Source organism: Delphinapterus leucas, chromosome 17, assembly GCF_059928025.1.
Source record: "Delphinapterus leucas isolate spDelLeu-1000000601 "Yukka" chromosome 17, BTC_Dleu_Yukka2, whole genome shotgun sequence".
In the NCBI taxonomy this organism is placed as follows: domain Eukaryota; kingdom Metazoa; phylum Chordata; class Mammalia; order Artiodactyla; family Monodontidae; genus Delphinapterus; species Delphinapterus leucas.
In genome coordinates, this window is record NC_143145.1 from 72,748,870 (window position 1) to 72,769,157 (window position 20,288).

At 38.2% G+C, this 20,288-nt stretch overlaps 1 protein-coding gene across 1 annotated transcript in view; it reads right to left on the reverse strand.

Annotated features, from left to right (window-relative positions):
* The window catches only part of PREX2 (phosphatidylinositol-3,4,5-trisphosphate dependent Rac exchange factor 2), a 268,776-nt gene that overhangs the window by 66,386 nt on the left and 182,102 nt on the right, over positions 1-20,288 (reverse strand). The window contains exons 31-34 of the mRNA XM_089898597.1: positions 16,213-16,254; positions 11,874-12,091; positions 7,649-7,751; positions 4,758-4,901 (exon numbers count right to left, since the gene is read on the reverse strand). Of these exons, the coding sequence (XP_089754723.1) occupies positions 4,758-4,901; positions 7,649-7,751; positions 11,874-12,091; positions 16,213-16,254 (507 nt within the window). The remainder of the gene's footprint in view (positions 1-4,757; positions 4,902-7,648; positions 7,752-11,873; positions 12,092-16,212; positions 16,255-20,288) is intronic.

Genomic DNA, 20,288 nt, shown 5'->3' on the forward strand with positions numbered 1-20,288 from the left:
TATTTAATGTTTTGTTTATAAATACTGTGCAAAACCCAAATGGAAAACTAAAGGATTCATCTTTTAAAGGATCTTAAGAAGAATTCTGCAGGAAAAAAAACCCCACATGAATGAAGGTAACTTAGAAACTGACACTGTTTATAACAAAATATTCCCTTTTGTTTAAAAAAGAGAAAATGCTCAAGTTTCTGGGTGATTTTAATTATTCTCTGAGAATAGAAAGACAGCTTTTAAAGAGGTAAAAGTTAGGAGTAACAGTTTTGGGTGCCAGCTTTTTGCATAGGGGGTGAAGAAACCAAATAGCCCCAAGAATGTGCTTGTGGAGAAGGAACCAGCGTTGCACGTCCCATTTAGTTTAAGGAAAATCACCACCAGAGACTCAGGGAATAGGTACTTAACAACACTTTACAAGGAAGGGATACCACATTCCAGGACATAGTACATAACTAAAGACATAGTACATAACTAAAAAAAAGACCTTTATCTGATGCCATGTCCCAAAGAGGTAGAATATAGGGGTCTAGAACCAAGGGTAGAAGCAGAAATAGCCATGCTAGCATCTGTGGAGGGTTAAATTGTATCCCTGAAAAAAATATGACAAAGTCCTAACCCCCGGTGGCTGCAAATGTAACCTAATTTTGATATAGGGTCTTACAGATGAAATCAAATTAAAATGAGGTCACACTGGATTAGGGTGTGCCAGAATCCAATGACTGCCGTCCTTTTAAGAAAAGGGAGATTTGGACAGAGACACAGAGACAGACACACAGAGGGAAGAAGGCCATGTGAAGACAGAGGCAGAGACTGTAATTATGCTGCCACAAGCCAAGGAATGCTGGTAACCACCAGATGCCAGAAGGGGTAAGAAAAGATACTTCCTTAGAGCCTGCCAAGGGGACATGGCCTGTGAACATCTTGGTTTCAAACTTCTAGCCTCCAGAACTATGACAGAATACACTTCTGTTGTTTTAAACCACCCAGTTTGTGGTCATTTTTATGGCAGTGTTGGGAAACTTATCAATTCCAGTGGCTCACTTGGGGTATGTGTGCTTCCCATCCCTGAAACTCTGGCTCCATAGTTTTAAGGGTCCTGATCCCCAAAGGGGCACACTTTCCCTAGGAGACAAAGAAGGGGCCCCACTGAACTGTAAACTCTGGTTGACACCCAGGCACCTGAGTCTCCTTGTGCCAAGGCACCATCCAACAAGAAAAATCACTATCTTGACAGGCTAATCTACCCTGATCATCGTAAGGCAGTAGGGCTACTGTTACATAACGTGGATAAGAAGAAATATGTCTGGCACTCAGGTAATCCGCTCAGGTCCCTCTTGGTACCCCCTCGCCCAAGTTTGATGGTAAATGGACACACGCAGCAATCCGGGCCTGAGAAGGGCATAGTGACACCAGGGAATCAGGCCTCTTGGGGCTGAAGGTCTTAGTCGTGCCACCGAGACCAGCAGAGGTTCAGGCTGAGAACGAGGCTACCGTACAAAGGATGGCATAAGAGGGAAAATGAGAATCTGTTGTAGCCCCAAGACCCTCTGCAGCAAGGACTATAGCTTGTCCCATTAATATGCTGCTCAATTATCCCCCCAGGAACAGAGGCCCATCACAGTCAGGAAGGACACCCTCCCTGCACAAAGGAATAGATCAAGATGCGGACTATGGCACATACTCTAAAGCTACCCACTCAGAGCCCCTTTCAGAAACGAAGGGCTCTTTGCCCAGCTGCTGTGATTGCCAGAAGACATCCCTCAGCTGTCAGCTCTACAGGGCATCTTCAGCCTCTGCTAAAAAAAAACTGTCCCACCCAAATCACATCTCCTTCTCGGTGTAGCCCAAGTCCTAATGAGCTAACAACGCAGAAGCAAAAAGGTCCAGCTCTCATTGCCCCGGCTCCTCAGAATCTAGAAGTGTCAAACACTTGTGAAATGGATTAATGTAACTAAGCAAAGATTAACTAGATAACTGCACAGTGGTTTATAATCCACATAGCTCTGTGCTTTCTCACTCTTGGTGGATAAGCTTCTAAAATATACTGGTATCTGTGCCCCACTTCCCAGAGATTCTGACTTCATTGGTTCGGCGTGGAACCAAGGAACCAAGCATGGGTATTTTCTAACACGTTCCCAAGGTGATTATAGGGCAGCCAGCTTGAGAACCACTGAGAGACAGCATGAAAGCAAGCCAGGGACCCTGGATATCGATCTTCCTTGGACTCCCATTTTCACCCAGTTTATAGTTACTTGCTTTATCTTACCAAGGGCTCAGGGAACCTAAAAGGATTAATTCTCTGACTTGTAGGAAGTAATTCTAGAAGACTGCTTTAGTGTGATCTTTACCTTCTAGCATTTTGGTTATGCTTTGTGCTGACTTTTCTGTCTGGCTGTTCCTGTGTTCCAACCCTTGGAAATCTGCCTTTTTGCCATTTTGTCTGCCTAGACTCTTTTTCTCCAGCAGCTCTGGTTTTTAGCAATGTACGTTCCCTAAAAGTTTACCTTGCTTGCCTCCAACCCTGGAATTCCTGATTTCCTAGTTGGTCCCATCTCTGCAGGGGGCCCCATTCATCCATGTGCCCTCCTTTGCCCAAGGATCCATGCAGACAAGAAAAAACGAGAAGGCAAGACATTTGCTTCTTGTTCTAGGTACATGGTACCACGGATAACCTTAGGAGCGCTGACTCTAATACATTTCCCAGGAAATTTTCAAATTCACCTACTTTTCTCTTTATTATTTGCTAACAAAGACTCACATACCCACAAAACTAAAATCCTTCCATTAAACTTTCATCCCAGGAATAGACTCCATTTGGAATCTCTCCCATTTACCACCACTTTCAAATACCAGATGGTAATCGCCGCTCAAGCTAGGGCTGAATTTCCTGTGCTTCTCTCAAGCTGATGAAAACTCAGAGTTACTAATGATTCCTCATGGGAGTTTTATGAATGCGGCGGAACCTCTGCAACTCCTTTAAATAAACAACCTTATCACTGACAGATTTTTAATGAGACAGACTATTTTCCAGTCTTCTTTACCTATCTGTGACCTCCACTGCAGAAGTGTTTCCACTGTCGCCTCATCAAATCATTTTTCATATTTTACTGCTGTGTGAATGCTAAAACCTAATGTTTGCTAGAGTTTTTCTTTACATTACACTGTAAAAGCAACAGTGTACTCAATGAACTCATATATATTTCAGGATTGTTTTTAAATTAGCTTTAGCCACAGTTATAAAATAGAGGTTACTTGCAAAATCATTTTCTCCCTATGCACACTGAATGCTGGGTATGAATATTCAGCTATTTATGGATGGTGTGTCACAAATGTAATCACTTTTTTAGAAAAGATGATTAATGCCATCTGTCATCTCAGTAATGATTTCAAAGACAAAATTTTTTAAAAGAGAGAAATAAAGGAAAAGAAATGAAGAGCCTTTAACAAGGGCAAGGTCTGGTTAAACCCTATAAAAGTTAATATTCCAGACCAGCAGCCTTTCCTTTCTTCTAAAACTACTGATCTCTGTAATGGCTTTTAACATATTTTAGGCTAAACTATTCTCCTAACATAGTTCCAAAGGTCTATTTCTGCTCAATTTCTTTTTCTTTTTTATTTCTTTTCATTGCAGATTCTTTTATTACCTACATAGACCCTATCACATAAATGAAAATACCTTCGAATAACTCCTAAGATCTCTGTGCTGAAATTTTTCTCTGCTTAAATGTATTCTTGCCAAGTATCTGAGGTAGTCATTTTTAAACTATGGCAATTGAAGGAAGAGTAATCTATCTTTTAGAATTATAACAACATGCATGTGGTACAAAGCAGAATTTTCACTTGGCAGTGAATTTAGATTTCATATGCCTCTCTGTTCTTCCGTTACTGAGATGGATTTTATTCCTCTACTCTTCTCATTTTTTATTAGAATATAAAAATTCTACAGCAATACCAATGCAGTCTTAAAAACTCAAAAGAAAAAATGAAATGTTCTGTGGTACCACTCAGGGAAATTGATACAATCTTGATCACAGCATGAATTAAAAAAAAAATCATAGACAAAAAGATACTACACAATAATCTGAATTTCTGATCTTTTCTGGCAGCATCTGTGACCACAGAAATAAAAAAGATCCAGGACCTTCCCTGGGAAATCACGTCACTGCAAGAATCTTCTTATTCGTGTTATGCTTAATTTCTTCTACTGCAGTTAACACTCGTTGTTTATTTGCCAAAACAATTTTTTTACTATGAAAGGAATACATTTTTACTGACAAAAAAATTGACACAATGCAAAAAAACTTAAAGATCAAAATATCATCAATTTAATCATCCAATGATACATTTTACACACACGTAAGTATATACATACATGTATGACATAATTGACACTATAATATAAATTCTTTTTTGTAATCTGCGTGGGTATATTATCAAACTTCTTCTACCTCATAAAATATCTTAACCAACCAATTTTAATGGTTCTACCATAATTTACCTAAGCCAAATTAATTTATCTTTATTTAAGCCACTCATGCCTTATTTCTTCACTATAAATAATGCTGCAATCCTAGTTGATAAATATTTAAACCATACAAAATTCTTTCCTTAAAAAACATTCCCACCAGTAAACATATTACCTAGGTACTATGAATAAATTTTTGAATTAATGAAAAAAAAAGGATAGTCACAAGTACATTTTAAAAAATTGATAAAGATAAAATAATTTAAGTACATGAAGTATAGTAAAGAAAGCAGTTTACCTTGTGCAAAAAGAACAGGATGAATTTTAAACCCTCCTCCGTTTTTCAACCTTTGCGGCAGTTGTTCAAAATGGTAACTATCGATGTAGAAGTAAACTTTCAGAGCTTGCCGGCTTCCTTCAGCTTGATAAGTAAGAGGAACATCTAAAATGACATTTAATGTTATATTACTTCCTAAAATCAGGATATTTTATTAGTACATTTGTTAAGCTTTAAAAAGAATCCCGGGGCTTCCCTGGTGGCGCAGTGGTAGAGAGTCCGCCTGCAGATGCAGGGGACGCCGCTTTGTGCCCCGGTCCGGGAGGATCCCACGTGCCGCGGAGCGGCTGGGCCCGTGAGCCATGGCCGCTGAGCCTGCGCGTCCAGAGCCTGTGCTCCGCAGCGGGAGAGGCCACAGCAGTGAGAGGCCCGCGTACCGCAAAAAAAAAAAAAAAAAAAAGAATCCCGAAAATTACTATAAACTAATATATTAAAAGTACCCACGTGTATTAAAGCTCAGGTTTGGCATACTGACAGTGCTATTTGGTGAAAGAGTATTAAATCAGGTTCTCATTAGCTAAAGTAACAGATTTATTACTGTACTGTATATAAAATTCTGTAATAGAAAACTTCGTTACACTTTAACACACCAGGTGTCTCACTTAACTAAATGAGAAGTTTAGCTACACATGGTTTGGAATCACCATTTCCCAGGACAGCTGCCTCATTCATATTTTAGTCAAGATGAGTCCTTGCGGTATACTTCTGAAGTGGTGTGCAAGAAACTGAGCACATAGCAACCATTATCACAATTAGCACATGTTTTGCAAGTTCCATTCCCCGAGCACCAGATCAAAAATGCCCTACCTGTCCCTTCATTTTCATCCTTTGCTCTTTTTCTATTTCCTGTCATGCATTCATATTATCTTCTAATTTATTATCAAAATAACTTATTTATCTCACTTATTATTTATCTCTGTTTAGTTCTCTATTGTATCCAACACTTGGCCATAAGTAGGCACTTAAGAAATTTTCGATGAATAAATGATTATAATTTCTAGATAACAGATTAAATGAATATTTATTGAGTCCCTATTTATTGTACTAGACATTGGAAATGTGCAAATAAGTAAAAAACTTTCCCAGACCTGAAATATCTGTTTAGATCTTCTACCATAATACACAGGGGATCCTCAGACTTATGAACAAACAAGAAACAGAAAAATAACAAACTGCTGAAGATTTCTTGGATCGATAGACACATTTTAAACCTATTTGTGACAATGTTGAAATGGTAGATAAATGATCATAACTTGCAGAAACTAAAAGATATAGAGATTAAACCCTAGGTGTTGCTATTTCTCTGGAGGTATACTTCTAAAACAATGCCTTTGTCAGGTTTAATGATGGCCAATTGCTAAAGGAAAGGGATACTTTTCAATCTTTCAATTCAATTTCATAAAGTAACTTCTTTGCAACATTAGATACAACCAAGTTCTGTTGAAATTCTATTCTTCATTCTGCACAGCAAGTTTGTTTATCCTTCTACGCTTATAACCATAAAGCCTTTCTGCCTGATGCACTGTATAAACTGAATTGATATTTGTTCATTCATTTACTTGAAAAAAAAATATTGGCCTTTTTGTTCCAGGCATCTCTTGAGTGCTGGATATACAGCAATGAACAAGATAGGTTGTGCCGTCTTGGAAATTGTACAGGATGAATAAATGAATCAAGATAGTTAATGTGATTATATTTGTACACACTAAATTTTTTGACACTTGGATAAAATAATTTTTAATTTTCATTTTTAAGCTGGCAAAAATGTAGACTATGTGTCTACTTCAGAATTAAATTATACATTTTATCAATTATTGTCAGATCAAACAATTATAATGTCTCTGTATATTCTTGGCTCTAAACACTGTTTTCATTGCTTGCTAACACACTGTCTACAGGATCAACTGAAGATAAGGAGTGGAAACCCAATTCAATCAATTTTGCTAAGTAATAATTATATATTTGAGTGAACGTTCTGCTGGCCTCAGAGATTATCCACATAGCCAGAAATGTTAGGGCAGTTCTTTTATTAAAAGAAGTCTTGACATGAAAAAAGCAGCAGAAAGGACAAATGTTCTGTGATTCCACTTATATGAGGTACGTAGCATAAGCAAATTCAGAGCCAGAAAGTGGAAGAGAAGTTACCAGGAATTGGAGAAGCGGGGGAGGGTAGTGATTGTTTAAGGAGTATGGAGTTTCTGTTTGGGAAGATGAAAAAGTTCTGGAGACGGATGGTGGAAATGGCTACACAACATTTTTTTTTTTTTTCGGTACGCGGGCCTCTCACCGTTGTGGCCTCTCCCGCTGCAAAGCACAGGCTCTGGACGTGCAGGCCCAGCGGCCATGGCTCACGGGCCCAGCAGCTCCGCGGCACGTGGGATCCTCCCGGACCGGGGCACGAACCCACGTCTCCTGCATCAGCAGGCGGACTCTCAACCACTGCGCCACCAGGGAAGCCCCATGCACAACATTTTGAATGAACTTAATACCACTGAATTGTACACTGAAAATGGGTTAAACGGTAAATTTTATGGTATGTATATTTCACCACAATAACAAAAAAGAAAGAAAAGGCAATCTTGAGTAGCACAATATTTGACACACACACTCCGAAAAAGTTTTAGAGGTCAGACTAATAGCTAAAAACAAAAGTATAAAATTAGCTGTAAATTTAATTTATATATACTTTCTATCACTTCCCCAGTTGGTTATTACTATATTACCCTGAATATAATATTTTATATAAAACTTAAACTGCATATCAAATATATTCATATCAAAGTTATGACATATGTTGTCATCTGATGCCAAAGAAATTTTACAAAACATACATGAAATATTTAACTACTTACTTGCAACCAGTGGTTCCTCTTCTGATGGTTTAAAGTAAAAAGAAACCTTTTCCAAATCAAATAGTGCAACCAGTGTATCTTCTAGCATGGCTTGTTCATCTGTCTAGAAAGAAATAAAAACAATACATGATATGATAGGATTGTTTGGGATAAAACATAATATAACATAATACAACGTAACAACTCCAGATCAAAACTAGGTTCACTTGTGTTTTATTTAAGTACAAACCAAATTATCAACACATCTAAGAATTTACTGCCTAAAATGAAATTAACAAATCCTCAGTTATGTTTCTTTTGTAGTTTTATATTTTCCCTTTTCTCGGCTGTCTAAATGATTTTTTCAGTCTATTTTGTAGCTAGATTCTAGTTCTATCGATTTTGTTTATTAGTTACAAATGTGTACACACACAAAAATGCTATTTGCCTCTAAATCTCTATAATCTGACAAATATAACAGCTGAAAGACAAAAATATTGTTTTCTTAAAAAGCCCAGTACATAATGGTCATCGTACTTTACGATAAGATAACCTGTGCATTATTCAATTTGCAATTTGTGAAAACTGTGATAAAAGCAATTTGCATGTATGTAATGATTTTTCTTCCAAAGAGCCTGGGGACAAGAATCATTTTCACTTGCCTTTATGGGGCCTTAATCTAGAATCTTGTGAATATGAGATTTGATTTGTTTTAATCATTCATTTCACTCCTACAGCATATTTTACAGCTGAGGCAGGTAAGGCCCAGACATGGTAACAAGTTCACTGCATATCTCAGTGACATCATCTTTCTATTATTGGATCTGGCCTTCCTATTAGCAGTTCAGTGCACTATCTAAAGTCTTTTACTAATTTCCTCATGAAAGAATAATTAACCTAATCATACACAACTTTTCTTTCAAAGGTACATTTGTTTCCTTAAGAATGTCAATGATCCTTTTTTTTTTTTTTTTTTTTTGCGGTACGCGGGCCTCTCACTGTTGTGGAGCACAGGCTCCGGACCCACAGGCTCAGCGGCCATGGCTCACGGGCCCAGCCGCTTCGCGGCATGTAGGACCTTCCCGGACCGGGGTACGAGCCCGTGTCCCCTGCATCGGCAGGCGGACTCTCAACCACTGTGCCACCAGGGAAGCCCAAATGATCCTTTTTAACAATAATTTTAACATGCTTTACCCGCATTTTAAAAGTTGCTGTAAGCTTATAGCCATATTTGGGGGGCAGCATGAGTAGAGGGTGAAGGAGATGGTAAAGAATTTCCATTGTGTATGGGAAAAAACCCACTAAGGCAGCCTCAGACCCCAAAGAAGGACTGCATGGATACCAAAAGGTTAATAGCATAATCACCTTTGTACCTTAGCTTGGTACTTAATATAATGGATGGTACACAGTAAGTGCTGGATAAATGTTTATAAGACTGTTACTTTTTAAAGTCCTTTGAAGCAGCAGAAAAATGCCATGAACCTGGAATTGTAGGGACAGGACTAAAGAACCAGCATTCTTCCAATTGAGAGGAATACACACAGGAAGAAAAGTCCCAAACAGGTTGCGCTCTGATTGTAACTTGCAGATGTGGCTAAACCCATACCCAAGGACCTAGGACTGTGCTCAGAGCCCAGGAACACACAGACCGCCAGTGCCTGCAGCTCCCAGGGAGCTCTTCACAGTTCTAGGAGGCCCTAAGCGCTCTTGTTACAAAGGCAGAAAGATTACAAGTTTATTTGACTTTTTTTTTAACTACCTTTGAATTTTTTTAATCAATTCTTTAAATAAACTTAAGGGTTTCATAAGACCTATTTAAAACAACAAAACAGCTTTCTGGAGATATAATTCACATACCATAAAATTCACCCATTTTAAGTATACAGCTCAGGGGTTTCTAGTATATATGCAGAGTTGTGTAACTATCACCATCATCCGATTTTAGAATATTTTCACCACCTCAGAAAAGAAACTCAGTAGCCATTAGCATTCATCCTCCATATACCTTCCTCCAATCCTTAGCCCCAGGCCACCACTAGCCTATTTTCAGTCTCTAAAGTTTGCCTATTATTACATAATAATGTAATCAAATAATACGTGGTCTTTTGTAACTGGTTTATTTCTCTTAAAATGCTTCCAAGGTTCATCCACGTTGTAGCATGTATCAGTACCTCACTCCTTTTTACTGCTGAATAATATTTCATTGTATGGATATACCCCAACTTGTTTATCCACTCATCAGACAGCTCATGCACATTTGGGTTGTTTCCACTTTTTAGGTATTATGAATAATCTTGCCAGGAACATTTGTGTACAAGTGTTGCTAGAATATAAGTTTTCTTTTCTCTTGGATATTACCTAGGAGTAGAATTTCTGGGTCATATGGAAATTCCACATTTAACAATTTGAGGAACTGCCAAAATGTTTTCCAAAATGGCTGCACTATTTTCCATTCCCCCCAGCAGTGTCTGAGGGTTACAATTTCTCTACATCCTCACCAACACTTGTGCCTGTCTGTCTTTTGGATTGTAGCCATCCACATCACTGTGACATAGTATCTCACTGTAGTTTTGAGGTACACATCCCCAATGGCTAATGATGTTAATCGTCTTTTCATGTGCTTTTGGCCATGTTATATCTTCTCTGGAGAAATGACCATTCAAATCCTTTGCCTGGGGCTTCCCTGATAGCGCAGTGGTTGAGAGTCCGCCTGCCGATGCAGGGAATGCGGGTTCGTGCCCCGGTCCGGGAAGATCCCACATGCCGCGGAGCGGCTGGGCCCGTGAGCCATGGCCGCTGAGCCTGCGCATCCGGAGCCTGTGCTCCGCAACGGGAGAGGCCACAACAGTGAGAGGCCCATGTACCGCAAAAAAAAAAAATCCTTTGCCTGCTTTTTAATCGAGATGTCTTTTTATTCTTTAGTTTTAAGGATTCTTTATATAGTCTGGATATGTCACTTACCAGATGTATGAATTACAAATACTTTCCCCCATTCCTTGAGATTTCAAATAAATGTACCAGCACTTGCCTAGACAATGGCAGTTTTTAAGTAAGAAAAGAATAGAAATGAAGCCTCATTCATTAATTTGTTCAACAAATACTTAAAGTCTACCATGTATTAGGAAGAGTGCATCTTATCTTACGTAATTTTTATTTGATAGGCAATGATTAATTAGTATTTATTTTGTTTTTAAACACTTTTCAAGGGACTTATTTCAAAGTTTTCATTAATTAAATCTTTCTTATTTGGTTATATTAGCAACCAAATAAAAAACTGATCACCCACATGGAGTGTATAGAGTCTTTTCAAAAGAATCTAATCCTGTTTCTCTGAATTTCACTCAGCTGAATGGACTTTCCTACCTTACCATTCCAGAACTTTTTATGACCGTGCAGTACAGCAATTACCCCCTGTCCTCAATACCATTGAAGAAAAACATTATTTTGACGTATAAACTCATATACATTCGTTTAAAAACTCAACCATGTTACTTGGTAGCTACATTTTCTATGTGTACTTTAACAGATAAAATAGCGTCTCGTTTCAAATCAAAATTATATTTAACACGCACCTTAAGTTTAAATAAACTGAACATATTTGCCTTTATACATCATGACAACTATCAGAACCACAGGAAGTGTATGTGAAAAAACTCTAAGTTCACCACAGTTTTATCAAATATTTCGAGATGCTTTCTTCATCTCCGCTGTGGACAAATGATGCATAAACACGGAATATTTTACAGTAATTAAGGCAATGTTCTTAGATTTAACAGGAAAAACATGCACACAAAGGAAGGAAATAAAATCATTTAACACATGCAAATTCTAACCAGATTGTCAGACAGTATGGCATGCAAGTTGTCAGAGCTCTTCTAAGAGCACGTTCCAGAACATCAACCTCAGGGGGAGCTCGGGTCTCATGGCAGACTCTTCCTTCTGGACTGCAAATAAGCAACCGCAGCAGATACTCTTTCCTCTGCTGACCTTTCTCGGCCGGTGCTTAGGGATACAGGAATTGGTAACAGATGGAGGCTTTCTCAGCTTTTAGCAGCCATTGAGAATAAAAATCAGGAAAGATATTTCCACATACTTATTAAAGCTATATTTGCCCATGGAAAAACACATCCTTTTAAAGGAGCTGGATGACTGTGGATACAATAACGAAGAACCATGTTTTATTGGGAACAGGTCCCAATGTACGTTCCAGTTGACACAGCCAGTGGGAGGCATTGTGGTTCCTTACCAAGTTTGGTGACAGAAGTGACTGAAAGTGAAAAAGAACTCCTGCATTCGCTATCTGGTCCAGCCACCTTCTGCTGGCTTCCCAAGTCTCCATCTCATTTTCCTTGCTGTTGTCAAACATCTGGTTTAAGGCGGCCATGAGCTGCTCGGAGAAGGCACAGACTGTGGCCACAAGACTCTGGCAGAAAACCATGTCTCTTCGGAGCTGTGTCTCACTGTCTGTGATCCAGGAGAACATAAAGGCAGTTTTGGAAAACGTCATAGTTGAACAAGACCAATTCATTCAGCATTTGCATTCACTGTTATTTCATCCTTTCCCTAAACTCACATCATGGGAAGAACGTGAATTTGAGCTCTATTCATGAGCACATACGTTTGAGCAAGTATGCCTTTTAGAAAACACTGAACACCCAAAAATGTTAGAAACATTAAGCTCATTTTTCTTAATTGATATTGTAACTTTATTTTGCGATCACTAAATTGTTTTATAAAACCCAATACAATAAGCCTTTATTTTATTTACTTTATTTTTCATGATGGAACACAATTTGTACTAGTACATGACACTTTCCTAAAGAAAACTCAAAGTCCAGTTTTTCAGTTTGTGCTGGTAAATGAAATAAAATATTATTAGTACTAAATTTTAAAAAATTACCTACTAGACCTATTCAAATATTAATGTGAAACACACATGGGGAAGAGTATCATGTCCAATTGCTTGTAATAATATGCAAATCTGCATATCTTAAATATGCAAATGTATCTCCTGAAGTCACCTATTCAACTTCATAAGGTATAAACAGGTCCAGTTCATAAATTCCTATATATTTTTTGAAACAGGTAAAATATTTGCAGTTCTAGCATAAATTGATTTTTACTAGCATTCTTATTCTGCAATTAACCGGACTTTTGATTGACCCACTTTGAAGGTATGTTTACCCTGTGAAGTGCCAGTCCTGGACCTCAGGTCTTTCAAATGGAAAGCAGCTGTGCCCCTGAGAACCTGATCCCGAAAGGTTCACTTCTCTGGGGCGCTGGATGTAACACAAACTACATAAACAACATGAGCACCAAGCCATACATTCTGTACACTGAGAAATCTCTTGTACTAGAGGAACGGCACAGGTAAATATCATCGTACTCCCAAAAGTGCACTGAATATTTTGAGAGCTCAGAATCTCCTGAAATGAAGAAGCATTGTCAATAATCAGTGTATAACGTAGATAAACATGCTGCCTTTACTCAGCAATGAGTTCTTGCTTTATTGATAGAAAGGCATAGTTTTTAAGTTGTTTACCAAGAACATGGAACACCTGTTTTTAATGACCCTCAAAGCATGTGTACACATAATTGCTGCTTGTTACTTAGTTTCACTGTTAGTAAAAGCTACTCTTGAAAGTTTTGTTAGAAACAGGATAATATATTAAAAATATTTAATTATATAATAAAAATATTCATTGACTAGGTGGAACTATATGAACTTGCTGTTTTAGTAGGTCAACATGATTGAATATGGCAACTCCATATAGTTCAACCTCTTAATTTAACTAACAACATGTGTCAGACATTTCCTTTAAGTAGTTATATACTATGTTCCTGTTCTAATAGACAGAAAAGAGCGTTTTACAGGTCACTATAAAATGGCTAAACTGGGAAAGAACTTTTTCCAATTCTCAACTAATAAAAAAAAACAAAACACTTATTCCGTTGTGCATAATTTCTAACTGGGTGTAGACATTCAACAAATATTTACTGAATGAAAATAATGAACCAGTAGAGCAACTAACAAACAAATGAATTAAGTGAAATGAAAATGTATGAGCTCATTCTCTGGCTTCTTGAAATGACTGGGTTTAGTTTGACTTAAAAGGGTGATCCTTGGGCTTCCCTGGTGGCGCAGTGGTTGAGAGTCCACCTGCCGATGCAGGGGACGCGGGTTTGTGCTCCGGTCCGGGAAGATCCCACATGCCGTGGAGCGGCTGGGCCCGTGAGGCATGGCCGCTGGGCCTGCGCGTCCGGAGCCTGTGCTCCGCAATGAGAGAGGCCACAACAGTGAGAGACCCGCGCACCGCAAAAAAAAAAACAAAAAAAAACGGTGATCCTTGGTCCATGGGCCCTCTGGCTGCGGGCCACCCTCCTCCCCTCACCACCCAGCAAACTTGAAATCATTCTTCAAGAGTCAACTCATTGAACTACTAAAATATTATCTCCCTTTGGGGAATGTCCTCTCTCCTTCAGGAAGTCTGTGCATTTCTTTCTGCCCCTGCAGGTCTGGGGGTGTCTCCCCCTACTGAAGGACTAATGACCTGGCATTGTGAGAGTCTGCTCACATGCTTCTTTTCCCCCCAGGGACCGTCAGCACATCAACGCCAGGGGAAGTGGCATATCATGTGATTTATGCTCAGGGACTTGAGAGGCATATAATCTGCTTTCAACTTCCCATTCTGCCAATTTTAATCTATAAATTCTAGGTATCAGATCCCTATTCGTAAAATAGGGGTTATTCCTACTTCTTAGATCTGTGATGAAGATAAATGAGATAAAAACATTTAAAGCACTTAGCAAGGTGAAAACGGACAGTGATATTATCATGATTCTTCTTCTCCCTAGCATCTAGCATGGTGCCTGGCACATGCGTGCTTAGTTTTATTGCTAAATAGAGAAGGAACATCGTGATAAAGAAAGAAACCCAATAAGCAAACTTTCAGCAAAAACATACAGGTCTTTTCCTTTTAATTATGCAGCTGTTCGAAAGTCACAAGTGTCCATCCTTTACCAAAGCTATTCTCATTCCTCATTTTTATCAATAAGAACTACAGCAAGAATCACAACAGCTGCTCCCAGCTTCTAGTAAAAGAAGAAAAGCAAGTTCTGTTTTTTTTTGACAGCTTGTTTATTTTCGCCAAGTAAAAATTCCCTTGTAGTGGGAATACACTCAAAACAAATGGATTTTTACCTATCAAAGGCTTCCGTTTCATTTCAGTATTTAAGCACCTACTTAAATTCATCTTCTACAGACATGTTTAAAAACATTAACACTTAATTTAGTCTCAACTGTTTAAAAAACTCAAATTCCATTGTAAGCTTGCTGATCTGAAAAGAATGAGATGGTTTCTAGACATGCAAGTAATCTGTCATTATTCTGAGATTGTAGGGGAAAGAAAGCAAAAAAACCAAAGAAACAAAAAGAAGAGATCAGAGAGATAGAAAGACAGGAATAAAAGACAATTAAGAATAATGTTTAGCAGACCCAGTCCACCCTTTTCAAGTGAAAAGCATAATTTTATAGCCAACAATATGGAGCAATCTGGCTATGTTTGGTATCATTCAAATGTAACAAAGAAAAAAGGAGTAAATCAAGTAGGAAAAAGGAGAATTATGATAGAAATAGAAAAATGAAATTGAAATCAAAATAAGAACAGCCATCTGAATATTAATAAATAAAGCAATGCATTCCAGGACCATTTCTGGAATTGGCAGAACTAAGTTTGAATTTCAAAACTGCACCTACTATTTATTTATTCACCCGGTAAGGCATCTCTATGCCTAATCTTCTAGATGTCCCAAAGTATGTGTTGATTGACTACCACGTGCTAGTTATTCATCTGCTTGAATGTAGATTTCTTCACCTTTAAAACTGTGGAAACAATAATAATATTCTCACAGAGTAGCTGTGAGAACTCAGTGAAATCCATAAAAATGAGGTCCATCGACTACGCTGTCATTATTAAAGCTCAAAAGATGTAAGATACTTTTGATATTATTACTCAGTCAAAAAGCAAAGCAAAAACCAAGCATCAAAAAAAACAAAACGCCCTCTTGGTTAAGTTGGCTCGTTCATTCGTTTATAATTTAAATTTTCCAAGTGTGACAGATTGTAAAAGTGCTCACAAATTCTTCCCCTCTCTGTGCCCATGCCCTTGCAAAACGATTTCAGATTGAGAGTCCTCCTATCAAAAGCACAGTCTGTTTCTCCTTAAATCTGAACCCGCCTACATCCTTGTTATAACAAAAGTTAGACACAGTTTCACAAAAAAGCCTGTCTGTACAATTAACTTTACCAAAACCTCCTCCCTTTCTCCTTTTAAATTATATTTTGTAGAAATATACATTTATACGTTTTCATGTTTTTAACCTTTAATTGAAGATGAGCATATGTTTTATGTTTTTATCAAAATACTATCTAAGTATTTTTTTAATCTCTGCCAGGCTTTAGAAAAGGTAGAGATCATATTTCCATCTATTTTGTAAACAGTTGAAGACACTGCCTTCATATCATAAGACATCTAAGGTCGTGGGCTATAATAATCTCAAATAGTAAAAATAATGTAAAATATTACCTGAATATTCAAGAAGAGCCAGGAGTATCCTACACTTTACCTCTGCAGAGAAAGAAAACATACCAGTCAGTTGTTCAGTCTTTTTCTGCAACTAACATCACATTTTAACTGTGTAGTAAAAATTAGCACAACCTTATTATATACATTAGATAATAAAAATCCCATTCACTTGACATGCTATTTTTGCCTATCTACCTATATAAATTCTCCTCACTGCTCAAGACCCTAAAATCTCTTCCAGATCTGAATTACATGAGCCTATGAAACAGCATTCAAATCCTGCTACCGTTGTAGGTCATCATTAGCTGTTGTAGCTTGCGTGATGTTCTCTGAACACCTACAGCTATTCTGGTCTTGATCAATAAACTGTCAAATAGTATTTTTAAAATTTAAATTTCAAAAATTATATATACAATATATAAAGAATATATGTAATATGTAAATATATATTAACAAATATGTGTACGTGATATTGTGAATTATCTGTGTATTATTATTAGAAATATATGTATATATTGTGGCTTTCCTATCTGTAGGTCAAGATACTGCCCTATAAGACAGAAAAATACTAAGTATTTCCAGATACTCTTCTCACCCCATCCCCACACAGGGTCAATCACAGATGTCTGATAAATGATGTGTATTAACATCATACTGATTGCTATGTGCCCAATGAGCTCTGTGTCCCTTTGCTTCCAATTGGTAAATAGTTTACTTGCAATAGGAAAATATTAAAACATAAAGAGTTCATTTATGTAACCAAGATTATGGGAAATAAAAAGGGCTAGGTTGTACCCTATTCTAAATAGGTTCACAGCAGAATCAGAGCAACGAAAGTAACAGGTAAGAAATGCAGGAAATGCCTGCAAGGGCATTAAGTTTTACAAGTGAGACACAAGAACAAATGGATTTCAGAGGCAGAAAAGTACACTGGACTGAGTCAGGAGACCCATCTGTTATACACTAGCTTTGTCATCTTCAACTCAAGACAGATAACATCTACCTTATCTATTTTATAGGACTGTGTATAAAAAATAAATGGGAATATATATTAAAAGCCTTGGAAAATTAGTTAAAGTGCTGTGTACCCGTGAAGCACTATTATTATTGTAACCTGGATATGGCTAAAATTGGTATCGAATTTTTTTTAAGAGAGTCTCAAAATTTTTAAAATTTTCAAAGTTCATTGTCAGGGGACTAAGTACATATCCTAAGAGTGGGAAATAGTGCTAGCAAGGGAATAGAGTAGAGAATAAATGCCAAACATTCAACAATCTAGCATAGGAAAGATTTTATTATCTCATTAAGAGATTGAGATTGGGATACAATTGGAAAGCCCTATTGAAAAATGGCTTTCAGCATCAGATTGATGAGTTCAGATCTAGCTAACGGAAAATAACTCTAAGGCTCTGAGGCAGGGTACTGAACATGATATTTTAGGAGAATGAATCTGGTGATGGTGTATATGAACCAGAAAAGATAGAGACAAGGGATTAGCTAGAAAACTATTTTAGTAACTGAGATATGAAGAAAAAGGGAAAAACTGAACAGACTTTTGAATTAAAAAGAAGAAGAAGAAGCAGCTCTTTAGGATATTAGGACAAAGGCAGAGAAAAAAATGAAAAAAAGTAGGTTGCTAGAGAAATAGGAGCTTTTAAAAGGAGTATAACTTTTGTAGGCAACAAAGAGTTGAAATGTCACTAACAGACATTTGAATTTAAGGTGATGGTGGATCCAATTAGATGTGTATTCTTCCCCACACCACCAAGCAACTCTTCAACCCCAGTTGGGTGTCCTACGATTCAATTCAGTTCTGACACTATCTACCTGTAGATCCCACAGGATAAGGGCTCAGCCCCACAGGACTGTCTCCCCACCCACTCACCCTCCTTCAGACACCAATCACAGGTCCAGGTTATCATCTGTGCTTCTGACCAACTGGCTGTACACAGGAGGTTCCAATGATCCCCTCCTTGGGTTCGATTAATTTGCTAGAACAGCTCACAGAACTCAGAGAAACATTTTACTTACTAGATTACCAGTTTATTATAAAAGGATGTAACTCAGGAACAGCCAGATGGAAGAGGGCAAGGCACACAGGGCAAGGCATGGGGAAAGGGCACCGAGCTCCAGGCACCAACGCAAGTTCACCAGCCTAGAAACTCTCCAGTCCTCTCCTTTTGGGTTTTTATGGTGGCTTCATAACATAAGCATGGTCGATTAAATAATTGGCCATTAGCAACTGAACTCAATCTCCAGCCTCTCTCCCCTCCCCGGAGGTCAGGGGTGGGACTTAAAATTCCAACCTTCTACTCACAAGGTTGGTTCCCCAGGCAACCAGCCACCATCCATTGGTGATTTCCAAAAGTCACCTCATTAACATAAGAAAAGACAGCTTTATCCTCTCATCACAGGAAATCTCAAGGGTTTTTTGATCTCTGTGCCAGAAAAGGGGATGAAGACCAAATATATATTTTTTATTATAAATCACAATACCGCAGTGGGCTAACCACGTAAAAATATCTTCAGTTAGCTGACACTGATTCTGTAACTCAGCTGAGGAATTGAGGAGGAGATTATCTTAGTGATACCACACAATGACTCTGTCCCCCGTTTAGTCCACTATTTCTTCTGCTCTCCTCTACCCTCAGTTTACAGGCTTTGAGTGAATGGCGTGCAGTGTGATAACTTATGGATGGCACCGGAACAGTCCCTCCTACATAAAGACCATACACTTATTATACTTTGATATCGTATTTGGTATATACTTGCTAGGATATTTTGAAATCAGAGATGAAGGAATGATGGGGTTTGGAACATGCTACCCCCAAATACGGCACTTTGGCATATTGAATTATTTTAAGCTGAAGGAATCTGAGAAACAGTGAGGGCAGGAAGGACTCTCTGACCACCTCCCTTTTCCCCGGAAGCAGGTCATAAGCTGCTCAGGAGAGCGATACCCAAAGGAAAGGAGCATCCTTATCTCCAAAGAGGGAGGGATGCCAAGAGGAACAGGCCTTGCTGAACACCCGCCCCCCCCACTCCGGTTACTACACTTAGCTCATACCCTTTTGTTCTATAAATTTTTCCAGGACTTTCTACTCTTCTTCAAACCTAGTATAAAGACACTCAGGTTTAACCTTTTCTTCTGGTCTTCATTTCCTTATGAAGGCTCCCGTGTTCATGTGAAAATTATAATAAATAAATTTATGTGCTTTTCTCTTGTTAATTTGTTTTTTGTCAGACTAATTTACTGGGAGAGTTAAAGAAAAAAAGGATATTTTCTTCCTCCCCTACGGGAACATCAGAATGGGGTCATCCCAGCTATACATATACACCCTGACATTCCGGCAAGGTAACATTATGTTAAACTTCCAGCCCAGACCTAACCTTCCATTAAATCAATCCTTCCATAAAGACAATTTGGGAAATAGAATGAAAACCACTTTAACTTGAACAGGATGAATTCATGCTGAACGGGTGAGGTTACTTCTGAGTCTGTCCACAGAACAAGGATCCCAGAGCTGCTGCTTCCACCCCATACAACAGGACCAGACACCACACAGATCACCAGGAAATGGTAGCTCGTCCCCTCCCTTGATGGTCCACTGAGCTGAACTCCTGATTAATTGTTTTTAAAGACTCACTTAACACGGTGACAATCACAGCTCTTACCCAAAGAGTAACTGCATCTCTCTGAGACTTGCAGCCAGGGATGCAACTTAAATTCTGCCAAGAGCCCTCCCTCTGTTGACTCTCTTGACTGGAGGACTCAGCACAGCCAACCATGCTCGATCAGCTGCTGGGCTCCCATGACCAAGAGTGACACTAATATTCACAACATCTATCAATCAATCAATATATGCAGACAGTTGTCATTGCGATGACCGCTCATTGTGAAAAGAAGTACTGAGTATATAAGGCAGGACTTGAGATGAAAATGTAAAATTCTTAACAAAAAAACTTTTTAAAAAATAAGTTTTTTGCCCCGCATTAGAAGTGACTTTCTTAAAGATAAAGCTCTTCAAAAAACAAAACAAAAGAAAAAGTTTGAAGGGTTTCTTTGTTCTCGATTG